General features: G+C 35.9%; 1 protein-coding gene across 1 annotated transcript; it reads right to left on the reverse strand.

Annotated features, from left to right (window-relative positions):
- Positions 1 to 7,833: 7,833 nt before the first annotated feature.
- LOC122293843 (homeobox-leucine zipper protein ATHB-4-like) lies at positions 7,834 to 8,382 on the reverse strand. The gene is made up of 2 exons (XM_043102291.1): positions 8,211 to 8,382; positions 7,834 to 8,045 (listed from the first exon to the last, which is right to left on the reverse strand). The coding sequence occupies exons 1-2, from the start codon at positions 8,380 to 8,382 to the stop codon at positions 7,834 to 7,836; spliced, it is 384 nt and encodes a 127-aa protein (XP_042958225.1).
- Positions 8,383 to 12,117: the final 3,735 nt, after the last annotated feature.

The raw sequence follows: 12,117 nt of genomic DNA on the forward strand, positions 1-12,117 counted from the left end.
GTGTATGTGCACGGTTTCAGGCAAAACCCAAAGAATCACATCTCACTGCAGTCAAAAGAATTCTAAAATACGCAATTCCAGAATTGGGGTCTTATGCACGATTCCAACGCCTGTAGCCAAAGTTATGGCCAAAAGACTAAAAAGAACTCAAAACGGCCCCAATTAGGAACATATCACAATCAATTCCTGCCTTTGCGCTGATACGCCAACTCATGGTATCTCAGCGCCATCAAGGTGCAATCTGACAGCTCAGCATCATCTGTCTCGGATCCCCCTGCATCACATAGTGAGGAGTCAGATCTGATCTCCTAACAAATTAATGACATCTTGTCAACCTCTATACAATGCATCACAAGAGGGGGAATCTATGCCTTCGAATTGACTAAAACTAGTTGAACCTATTACTCAAAAAGAAAAAGAATTCCTCTTGCCATGTACACTGGTCAATCCTTTTAGAAAAAGTCGAGTGTTCAAAAGTCATTACAGAAAAAGGCAAACACTCATGCTTGAATTTTAGCCCTCACTGTTCTTGAGAGAGAAAATAATTGTCTTCATCATTATGGAAAAAGATAAGCAATATTAAATGGACATACAGGCTCTATTGACCTTATGCTTGGAGGGAAATGCTTTTTCAGCTATATAGGACCTAGCATAAAGTTTGACTTTCAAGGAAAGTTCACCCTTCTTGGATCATTACAAAAAGGGGCCAAAGGAAATAAATAATAACAAGGGAAGATTTTGTCTACCTCACTCACACACACACGCGCACGCATTCTTGGGAGCTCGTATATTAAGTAAACTGCCCAATTGTGAAGAACTGACTAGTTAGGAATAATTCTCCTGAATAAATGAATAAGTGTTTGTTTTTTAAAAAAAATAATAAAAATCTCTTGGACAAAGGTGTTATTCAAACAACTCAACCATGTGGATGACATGTACATATTAATTGTCTTTTGATTCTTTAAAATTGTTTTGTTCTTTCTATTCAGTTTTTTAAAATATATATATATATATATATTTATAATAAAAAAATGAGGGCACAACTGGTACCATCTTGGAGAGTTGTCTCTAAGGCATACTCTAAGGGGCTCACCTGCATGGCACGTCCCAGGCCTCATGTCCCACGTTCTTGGCGGGAGATAAAAAATAAAGATGTTGTTTTGCATCATTTACTACATGCCATCTTCCATAATCACTCATTAAGCCGTCTTTCATTCCCAAGTGGGCTGATATCTTCTCCGATACTCCTCGAGTTAGAGAAACCCAAAAATCTCTCTGCGTTGTTTGAAGTTTTACTATTTGTGCTAATCTCTCTACACAACCTCAAGGTAAGATTATCTCATATGAATATTTTGTCTAAAGATTGGTCATCATATATCTCAGGGCTTCACTGTTCTTAAGTTTTTTTGTTTTTTTTTTTTCGAATTCCTTGAAATACTTGAAGTTCTGTTGGGAATCTGCCTCAGTTAGAACTTGAAAATCGGTTGAAAGAGGATTAGATGAGTTTTTGAAAAATAGGCATGATGATTGTATTTAGAAAAGTGACGAATGAAGTTTGCATGACTCTGTTTGGCTTGTCTTAAATATCGATCATATTTCCCTTTGTACTGCAATGACACCCTGATTAGGAGTAGGAAATGTGTCCATCGGATAAAGATTACTGATTTCTGAATTTTTTTTTAAATACGAGCATGGATGGTTTATTTTGAAAAGGTACTATGTTAGGTTCTGAATATGGAAATACCTATGAACTTGAGTCCCTTAGTATTCTCTGCATTTCTCATACTCTGAACAATTTTGGCTTGTAGATGAAATATAAGACTGTTGCAAAGAAGGCAAAATTCGACCGGCATGCAATCCCTAAAAATTCCTCAAGTAAAGAGGAAACTAAGCCACTTGAAAAAACTCCAACAAGAACTAAAGAGACAGAAAAAAGGTCAATCCCTGACAAAAGAAAATGGAGCACTTCGAAGCCCTTGACTTCAAGTTCTAAGCCACAAAAGCTCTCGAGTAAAGAAGCTAAAAACATCTACAAAACAATTTTCTCCAAAAGGAATGTGCTTGGAGAAAGGGAGGTAACATTGAATGATTTGAATGAACCTGGCTTTGATTTTATAGCCCACATCTTTGCGGACAGGGGGGGGGGGAGGGAAGATAACAGAGGGGGCTCCTGCTCCATACATTAAGGTTGTTAGGGAATTTTATGCAAATGCTTTAATAAGTGTTGATGACAAGTTTATTACTTCTGTTGTTAGAGGAGTTGATTTAATCATTAGTCCCAAAATTGTGAGAGTGTTCTATGAGCTCCCAAGTGTGGAAAACCCAGGTTTTCCATACAAGGGCATGGGGACCTCGTCAAAGGCCCAAATGAAGGATCTGTTTGCTAGGCCCAGTGCACCAGCATGGCCCCCAAAAGTTCATAGGCTCCCTATGAAGTCCATGCTCCCCGAATTTTGGTTTCTGGCCAAAGTAGTCCTGAGAAATCTGTGGCCCATTTCTAGACACACTGAGCTGACAGTTGAGAAAGCTCAGTTTATGTATGCATTAGTGAAAGGTGTTCCTATTGATCTCCCTTCACACATTGTTGATGTGATCTCAAAGGCCATAATTGATAAAATGGACAGAGAAAGTTTTCCATTTGGTGGTCTTATCACAAAATTGGCCAAAATATCTAAAGTCCCCTTGAGGATTACCGAGGCCACACTTAAAATGTTTGGGAAAATCTCCTCCAAGTCTGTTACTAAGTCAAAGGCAGTTGTTGGGTTAAAGAAAAGGACTCATGCTGAGGCATTCACATCCTCTAATCCTCCTTCAAAATAATCTACTAAAGTGGTTGAACAACTTCAAATTTTGCAATCAAAATTTGACTCATTTGTGGACAAATGGGAAGAGAAAATGGAGAAGATTGATAAATTGCTTGCAGATCAACAAGATGAATCTAAAAAGATAAATGATAGGCTGCAGCAAATTGTAGTGGATGTGGATTAGATCTTGAAAACAGTCACTTCTCCAGAGGATGAAGATAACCCTGAGTCTGACTGATGCTGCCAGATATATAGGGAGAAGGGATGACTGCAGAGGAAGCTGGGCTGGTTATTATGCTGGAGAGCTTGGCAGTGCTGCTGACGACGTGCAACCACCATCATCATTTCATTTCTTTTGAGTTTTTTGAGTTTCAGTTTTTTCAATTAGGTATGTATTTTAAACTAATATTTGCATGTGTAGGATTTATTTGCTAGTTCACATACTTTGTGCTATGATAATCTTTGTTATGATGAAATTTAATATGAAGTATGACTATCTACATGAGATCTTTGCTGGTGGTTGGTTAGATGCGTATAATGTAGAGAATGCATGTAATCTTAATTGGACTCTAGTGATCCAATAAGACTACGTATTTAAATTAGAACTCTTATCATAATTTGTTATATCATAAGATAAGAGTTATCAAAGATTCCTAAGAATGTTTAGAGTCTTAGCATTAGTTGAAGAATAAAGACATAAGGCGTGTTGAAGAAATTGAAGCTGATCTGAGATCTACGCAGTTCAAAAAAATAATCTAGTTCGAGGTATTCGCAAGTTGGTAGAAACGTCTCTAGCTAGGATTCTGGAAAAACCTATCAGCAGACTCCTTCTACAAGTCGATGACAACATTAAATATATAAAGGGGAGTCAGCTGAGGATTTATGGTGTAAGCACATACAACATCTTTTACATTGATCAAGATCTTGAAGTTTTAGGTAGACACTTCAAGAATTGGGCTTTGGAAAATTCTGTGAAAAAATGATTTTTCTGAGAAACTTAGTTCGTGGAATTGAGGGGGAGGATACTCCAAGGGGGAGTTGTCCTGTTCAAGATTCAACCACTGGAGGTTCCAGTAGGAAAGACAATGATTGAAGAGTGTCAGAGGTTCTGACTACCTACTGAGGTAGAAGGCAAGCGGATCGCATGTCTTGAGTAAACGGGTTGGTTACAAAGGTTTTGTTAACAGTTTACTTGTAGTTCTCTAAATCAATAAATTGACTTTCCTGGGTTTGGTTGCCCCGTAGGGTTTTATCTTTGAAGAGTTCTCCAAAGAATTTCTCTTCATAACCAAATAGTGTATTCAAGTGATTATTTTATTTTGGTTACTAATCAGTGCTAACAGTTTGTGCTAAGTGTTAAACGTGACGAATCAGGGGTACTTGGGTAATTTCAGTTATAACTTGTTTCTACCTCTGATAAAGGGAAAAGAGTATATTTGAAAGGAAGTTCTGAAGTGGAAGACATGACATTATTGTAAGAATAATGGCAGGCTTATTACCTTACTACCACCCTTTTACTATTCTTTTTATTTTTATTTAAAAAAAAAAATTTACTTAATAGTTGAGGAAGTGACTATTAATGAAATTCTATGTTTTTTTAATATTTTCTTAATGACTAAGGATGTTAAAAAACTACTTAAAAATAATAATAAAATAAAAATTTCAAATACACAATAGAGTAGCAAATGGGTAGTAAGGGTATCATTACCCTTGTTGTAATGTCTTTGAAAATGAGGGAAAATCAACATTTTTTAGTGCAAGTTGCTGCCAGAGTATCTTATAGTTACTTTGTTCGGTTGGCAAAAGATTAAATAAATCAGGATATTCCATTATTTGGTGCTTTAAGCTTATGAAGTACTTGCCATGCTGACCTAATTATTCTTTTCACTTCAAAGGAAAATTTTCATGCTGATTCTTTCCTCTATTTTATTTTTGAAAGGCATTTTTTTACTTCTTGGTTTAAAGGGTTTACCTTTCTATTGTCACCATTACAAGTTTCTGTTTGGGCATCTTTTATTTTCTCTTAATTTTTCTTTGGCCAAGCAGAAGATAAATAAACTTTTTATACGAGGAATACTTAGGCCTCGTTTGAATTGAAGAATGTTCATCTCATCTCAACATGTAAACATCATGATTTTTTATAAGCTCAATGTTGAGAGAGAGAGAGAGAGAGTTTGAAACGTGCGTAATCGAAACTCTTTTGTCACTTTCTCTAGGGCATCCGCCTTGACTGAGCCTATGGCCTTGCCAACAGCCAAAGATCCAGTGGGACACCGCCTTTCATTTGTTATCATTTTGGAGGCCCCCAAACCTATTCCAGAAGTTGAAATCAAGATGAGACAACCCTTGTTTTCTGAAGGCGAGATGGTTTTTCACCTTAACCATGAGAAGATTGCTCGATCGGCGGCTCCTTTGCGTGTTTTGAAATTCCTACGTAAGTAGCCATCATTGGATCATATTTGTTGCTTCATCAAGCATAGATGGGGATTACAGAACTAGCTCGTGGTAGGAGGTATGCGTACTCCATCGTCAGTGATGGTTAGAATGATTTCTGAGGAGGATTATTGCACTGCTTTGGCTCGTGATTTTTTGGACATCATGGGGTGCCTTATCATATTTTTCAATGGATGCCATTATATAATAAGAAAAAAGAGCCAACCTTGGTTCCTGTTTAGATGTTTCTTCCTGGCCTGCCCCCCAGTTTCTACCAGACTTCAATGCTTAAGATTTTTGGCAAAGGATTCGGACGATCTTTTAATCGGGACAATGCAACAGCATGTGTCTCTAGGTCGAAGGGAGCCTGAATTTGCATTGAGATGGATATATCCAAGCCTGTGTGGCATGGTTTTTGGATTAGCTCCTCAGGAGATCCTAATAGTTGTTATCAAGAGGTCATTTTTGAAACCCTACCAGCTTTTTGCAATGACTGCCATGTTCAAGGGCATTCGGTTTGATGGCGCCAGGTTAACAAAACAAACGAAGATTCTATGGAAGAGAATGTGAGGGAGGACAAGAAGAAGAGACAGGAACTCAAAATGAAACAAATTCGCTAGTTTCAGGTTCTTATCTTCAAAGGATATTCTCTATGCAAATATGTTGGGAAGTGTAGTGGGAGCTGAAGAATTTAATGAAGGAAGTAGTTTGGAGAAAAATTTGTAGGAGGCCTCTGTGAACATGATAGTAATGGAAAAGGAATGTCCCACGAAGGAAGATGTGGCTTATCACTAGCTGGAGGATCAACTCAACTCCCATTGGAGTGCTTTGAAACTGGTTGATGAATTAATGGAGTACAAACTTTGGGTGGTGGCTCAGCGGGTGGTAGATGAAATGTTCGAGGCAAAGAAAAATAACACCTCTAATGTTGAATTGGTTAACTCTTATACTAAAGATCATGAGGATGTAGAAGAAGACTCGAAGAAGAGGTATGAATCTGATCCAGAATTGTCCCGATCAGATTTGTTAGAACAAGAGTAGAGGAATGATGGGATGACTCAATGTGTCACCACTAGGTCCAAGAAAAAATGTGTTTAATGATAATTGACCTACCCACTTGGAATGTTCAAGGGTTATGTACATCACGAAGTCATTTACGTAGAATTATGATTCAAAGAAAGCCGAGGGTGGTGGCGATTTTGGAACCTTTCCTAGAGGAAAATAAGATGCAACAGTTGTCTCAGATTTTAAGGCTTCCTCACTTCTGCTCCAGTTCTCAAGAGGGTGGCAAAGTTTGGCTTTTCTAGGATTTGGATTTTCAGTTTGATCTGGTGTTGGCTTCAAACCAGGTTTCATCGGGCTAGTTTTCTTCTAGAAATATAAAAGTTCTGGTTTCTTTTGTCTATGCGAGTTTTTTTTTAGTGGCAAAGGTGAGGTCTATGGGATGAGCTTCTGGCTTTGAATCTGAGGAATAATCCTTGGTTTCTTTCTAGGGACTTTAACATTATTAGACAGAATGCTAAGAAAATTGGTGGGGTACACCTTTCAAATTCTGCGAAGCGGGGACTTAACCAGTTTATTGAAGATGGAGGCCTTTTGGAACCTCCTTTCGATGGCTCTAAATATTCGTGGTGCAATGGTCAATAGGAAAAAAGGTGCATATGGGCAAGATTAGATAGTGTTTTGATTAATGGGTAGTTTCTCCAATAGTTTCAGGGGGTCAAAGTCACTTTTAATTGGACTCTAATTATGCATATGGTCCTAAAAAATCTTAAACTTGAATGAGCTACAGACAAATATAGACATAATTTGTTGGTTGGGAAGCTAATCTTGATACCAAATTGTTAGAGGTTTGAATAAAAATTTAATTAGAGAAAATTGTCAAACAACTTATAGAACATACTTGATCATCATCAAGATAACAAGAGACACTTGAAATCACTCCCACTTGACTATAAGATGTATATATATCTATTCCTTTTCTTTTTTTTTTTTCTTTTAAAAGAGACGGGGTCACATGTCCAACAGTGACCCCCTCCCAATTTTATTAAAGAAAGCCCTCACTTATGGCAGAGGAATATTTTAGTAGAACAAAAGAAACATGAGCAATACACATAACCAAAAAACGCAGCCAAACAAAACCCCAACAAAAAAACTAATAAAACCAAAAAAACAACTATAGCCATCCACACAAAACAATTAACAAGCCTTAAAACTGAAAAGAAGGGAGGCCTATTTTGTCAAGTCTAACCATTCCTCATGCAAGCCGTGGTAACCTGTCACTCTCGCCATATATTTTATTAGTTCCTGCCTCACCATCCCTTGCTAAAAAATCAGCAACTTGGTTGCCCTAACACAAAATATGAGAGATAGTGAAAGTCATACCTTCAAGGCCTTCAGTTAACTGCTCCCAATAGTCCCACAAATACCACACATTACATGCCTTTTGGTTAACCAGTGCACTAATAAAGCTGAATAACGACTAATATATCTATTCTATTATAATAAGTGGCTATCTAACTACTATAGTAATTTTTTCTTTTTTTTCCATTAAGTTTTCTTATTTTTCTATTATCTTCTCTTTTCTCGTTAACGACTAACGAGTGAATAAGATGCGAAGAGTATTGTGCTCTTTGAAGGTCTCCTCTAGAACCAAAGACTGCTCCTTTGACAGCCTGAGTTTCTTTCTTGATGGCTCGCCATCTTCCTCATTGCTCTCACGAGAGCACGAAGCCCTCTCAACCTCATTTTCTTCTCTGTTTGGCTCTGATCTCTCGCTCCTCTTTCCGCTGATGCTCAAACGTCCACCTTGCAGATTAATCTACCAACTGGTTCAAACATAAGATAAAAGGCAGTCTATTAATACCAACATTAATCTTGAAATCTATTAGATTCTTAATTACAAAAATGAGGAAAAAACAGATCTTATAAACTAAAATAGAGAGAGAAATAAAATGAAATTTGATAGCTTACCAGGTAACTGAAACATCTCATTACAAGAACCATTGTGTTTCTGCACCAACTGTGAAGGGTTGTGCATGGGACCCACTTTCACAAAACTTCGACTCCCATCACACCCTAAACCCAAACCCAATCCCAATCCTAATCCCAACCCCAACTCCAACCCATCATCTTTCTCACCCATTTTCCCTCTAATTTCTCCCATCAAAACACACTACAATGGAAGTCACTTTTCCCGACGATTATAAATCACCGAAAAAAGTCTAAAAATCCATGCCAAATTCAAATCCCGGCGATTTCATGTTCGTCCATACTATTCCTCCACTTTTGATATACTGTGGTAAAATTCATAAATCGCAGCCAAAAGTGACGTATTTGGCAGCAATTTCTTCATCGCCGGTATAGAGATTAAAAACCGTAAAGATCTTTGCCAGCGATTGTAAAATTGCTGGCAAAACCTTTGACAGCAATGCCCTAATCACTGCCAAAGATCTTTATGGTTTTTAAACTATATGGCGGCGATTCAAAAATTGCTGGCAAAACTTTTGCCAAAGATTTCCTAATCACTGCCAAAGATCTTTACATTTTTTAAACTCCATACTGGCGATGAAGAAATTGCCAGCAAAGGTTTTGCCAGCAATTATGAAATCGCTGGCAAAGATCTTTACGTTTTTTAAACTCTATACCGACAATGAAGAAATCGCTGGCAAAGATCTTTACATTTTTTAAACTCTATGGCGGTGATAGAGAAATCGCTGGTAAAGGTTTTGCCAATGATTTCATAATCGCTGGCAAAGATCTTAACATTTTTTAAACTCTATGTCGGCGATAGAGAAATTGCTGGCCCTGGCAAAGATCTTTACGGCTTTTAAACTATATGGCAGCTGTTGCCCAGATGACTAACACAAGAGGGGGGGTGAATTGAGTTGTATTAAAAAAATAACAATTATAAATCAAATATATAAAATATAAACAAAATATGAAATAGCAATAAATATAAAGAGTAAGGGTAAGGGAGAAGCAAACTCAGTATGTTAAAGAGGTTCGGCCCAACTACCTACGTCTTCGCCTCAAGCTACCCCTTGAGGATTCCCGAATTCACTATTCAATCTCCTTCAGGTGGAGATAGAAACCTATTACACCTTTGAACAACACCGCTACAAAGGATCCGTGTAGAACACCCTCTACACTTGCAATCACCTTACACGTGGTGATTCAACTATTCCCCGTGTAGAATACTTTCTACACGCACAAGGGTTATACACACCCTTTTTCTGATACAAGAGCTGATAGTGGGTAGGTTATCAGAAAATACTCCTTAATGAGTGAAATAAGAACAATACAGCGCAAACTATATCTCTCAAAATGAACAAGAATTAAGGCTCAATGTTTAGAGAAGAGAGAATGAAAGTTTTGAATGAATGTTGTATGCTCTAGATGTTGTCAATGTGAAGCTCTCAAATGATCTATTTATAGGCATATGAGACTTCATATTCAAATTTAAAAAGATTCACATGTCAAAGACAACATCATTCACTTTTTCAAAAAAATCAAACCTAATCTTTTACTTTTGGCATATGACAAAAGGAGCACACTTTCCTTTTCAAAAAATTCAAACCTAATCTTTTAATTTTTGCATATGACAAAAGGAGCACACTTTCTTTTTCAAAAAATTTAAACCTAATCTTTTACTTTTTGTATATGACAAAAGGAGCACACTTTACTTTTCAAAAAATTCAAACAAAATCATCTACCTTTTGTATAAGTCTAAAAAAGCATCAATCACTTTTGAAAATATTCAAATAAAACATGTACATGTGAAAGATGACAATCAATCATCTTTAATATTTTCAAAGTTCAACCCTTTAATCAAGGCATACACATGTAAAAGATAACAATCAATCATCTTTAATATTTTCAAAGTTCAACCCTTTAATCAAGGCATGCACATGTAAAAGATGACAATCAATCATCTTTCAAAATTTTCAAATTTAATTTTCAAAAATATTCATGCACATGTGGAAAATGTATTTTAATGCTTTATGATAAAATATTAATTTTGAGCATTAATCCTAATTTCGAATTTTGAAGAGATTTACAACATTACTCTATAACTTTAATGTGAACTTGTTTCCTTCTTGCTCATGCTTGTTTCCTTGATGTGTTTGACTCCATTGTGTAGATAACTTGAGCTTGAGACTTCTTTATGCTTTGAATTCATTTGTTATCATCAAAATTCATGTGTAGATATATAATTACACAAAACTTGAAACATTGGGTTCAACAGCAGCGATAGAGAAATCGCTGGCAAAGATCTTTACATTTTTTAAACTATATGGCGGCAATTATAACCTTTGCCAACGATTTCCCTATCGCCACCATTGGATTTTTTGGTTTTTAAACTTAATGGCGGCAATTTAAAAATCGTTGGAAAAACCTAAAAATGAAGTTTTAATAACCCAACATTCTTACTGGGTCTCATTTTGTATTCATTCAAAATGGAGGAAATTAACTATTTTTCCTCCATTCATTCAAATGCACCTGATTGACATGATCAACTAATTATCAATGCACCAACAAATATATCTGAGACCATTTAATAATTTCTTCAAATGTCAATTCAACCAATCTCATATATATTTATACATTGCGTGGTGCATTATACTGATCATATCACGTACAAGCTGAGCTACTAATTAAATAATAGATAAACATCCCTATTATACATCGATTTGAAGACTCTACTATCACTAAAATAACTGCTACCAAGTTCCACATCTATTTAAGTGGGACTTTTCATCGACATTGGCACCCACAGTTCTACATTTCACCTTTGATCGAGAATGGTGGCGAACATGAAGATAGAAAGCTGAAGTTACTGTTGCTCAGCTCAAGCTTGAATGGCCATATCACCCTGCTGATCAATTACTCTTATGATCTTTTGCATGAGGTCAAAACATCCGTATTGTCCTATAACTAATATAAGAGTGAAATGGCTAACCATTACGAAAGCAGGTGAGTTACTTTACAATGCCATGAAATATAAAATTTTATTTCTTGTAGTGTGTTAAGCACACTGCATACAAATTTTATTTGTTGTGACGCTAATGTCATTTCAGCATGACACACACGTATTAAATGAGCAGTTAAACATGTAACTAGCATGATATTAGCATACAAACATGTTTTAGAAGTTGAAATTATAATTGACTGTACTTCGACATGGTAAGATTAATTGATTTGCTAAAAAGAAAAAAATGGATTAATTAATTAAATATTCTTGCAAATCACATACGTACTCATGTCATATAATTATCAGTAGCGTGGATAGTGTCTTTCGTACCAACTAGCAAATATAATTTTTTTTATTTTTTATAATTCAATATAATAGCACTTCTTTGGTAGAGATAAGGGATAAAATGCACATACACATGCAGTATAGTCATGGCATTGTCCTCCAAAAGAATGGCACAACCAAACATGTGACATCCTGTTTTTACGTGTATTTTCACTGAAAGAGTATTTTAATTTAATTAAAGTATTAGTTTTTTTATTTTAAATTATTGTATTTTAATTGGATTTATTTAGTTGTAATATTTGCTTTGTGGAGCTTTCTTAATATTAATTATCGTTTTGATTTTAAATTGCTGTGTAATTTATTTTAGTTTGTTTTTGGATTTAAAGTTTAGTTGTTAGTTTTTACTAGTTATTTATTATATTTTAGCTTAATGTGGTGTTTAAATTAATTTAGTCGTTTTATAGCTTTTAAAATTGTTTTCGTCGAATCAATTTCTGGACTCCAGAGGTGAGGATTGGACCTCATTTCTTTTTCCCATCTTTTCTTTTTCTCTTTTCTTTTTCTTTCCTTTTTCTTTCTTTTTTTTTTCTTCTTCTTTCTTCTCCGGTTCTTCTCCCGTGC

Source organism: Carya illinoinensis, chromosome 14 (assembly GCF_018687715.1).
Source record: "Carya illinoinensis cultivar Pawnee chromosome 14, C.illinoinensisPawnee_v1, whole genome shotgun sequence".
In the NCBI taxonomy this organism is placed as follows: Eukaryota; Viridiplantae; Streptophyta; class Magnoliopsida; order Fagales; family Juglandaceae; genus Carya; species Carya illinoinensis.

Coding starts and splice junctions, on each gene's coding strand:
- LOC122293843 (XM_043102291.1), bottom strand. CDS start 8,382: ATGGGTGAGAAAGATGATGGGTTGGAGTTGGGGTTGGGATTAGGATTG. Junction 8,046..8,210: donor TGAGATGTTTCAGTTACCTG/GTAAGCTATCAA, acceptor TTAATCTGCAAG/GTGGACGTTTGAGCATCAGC.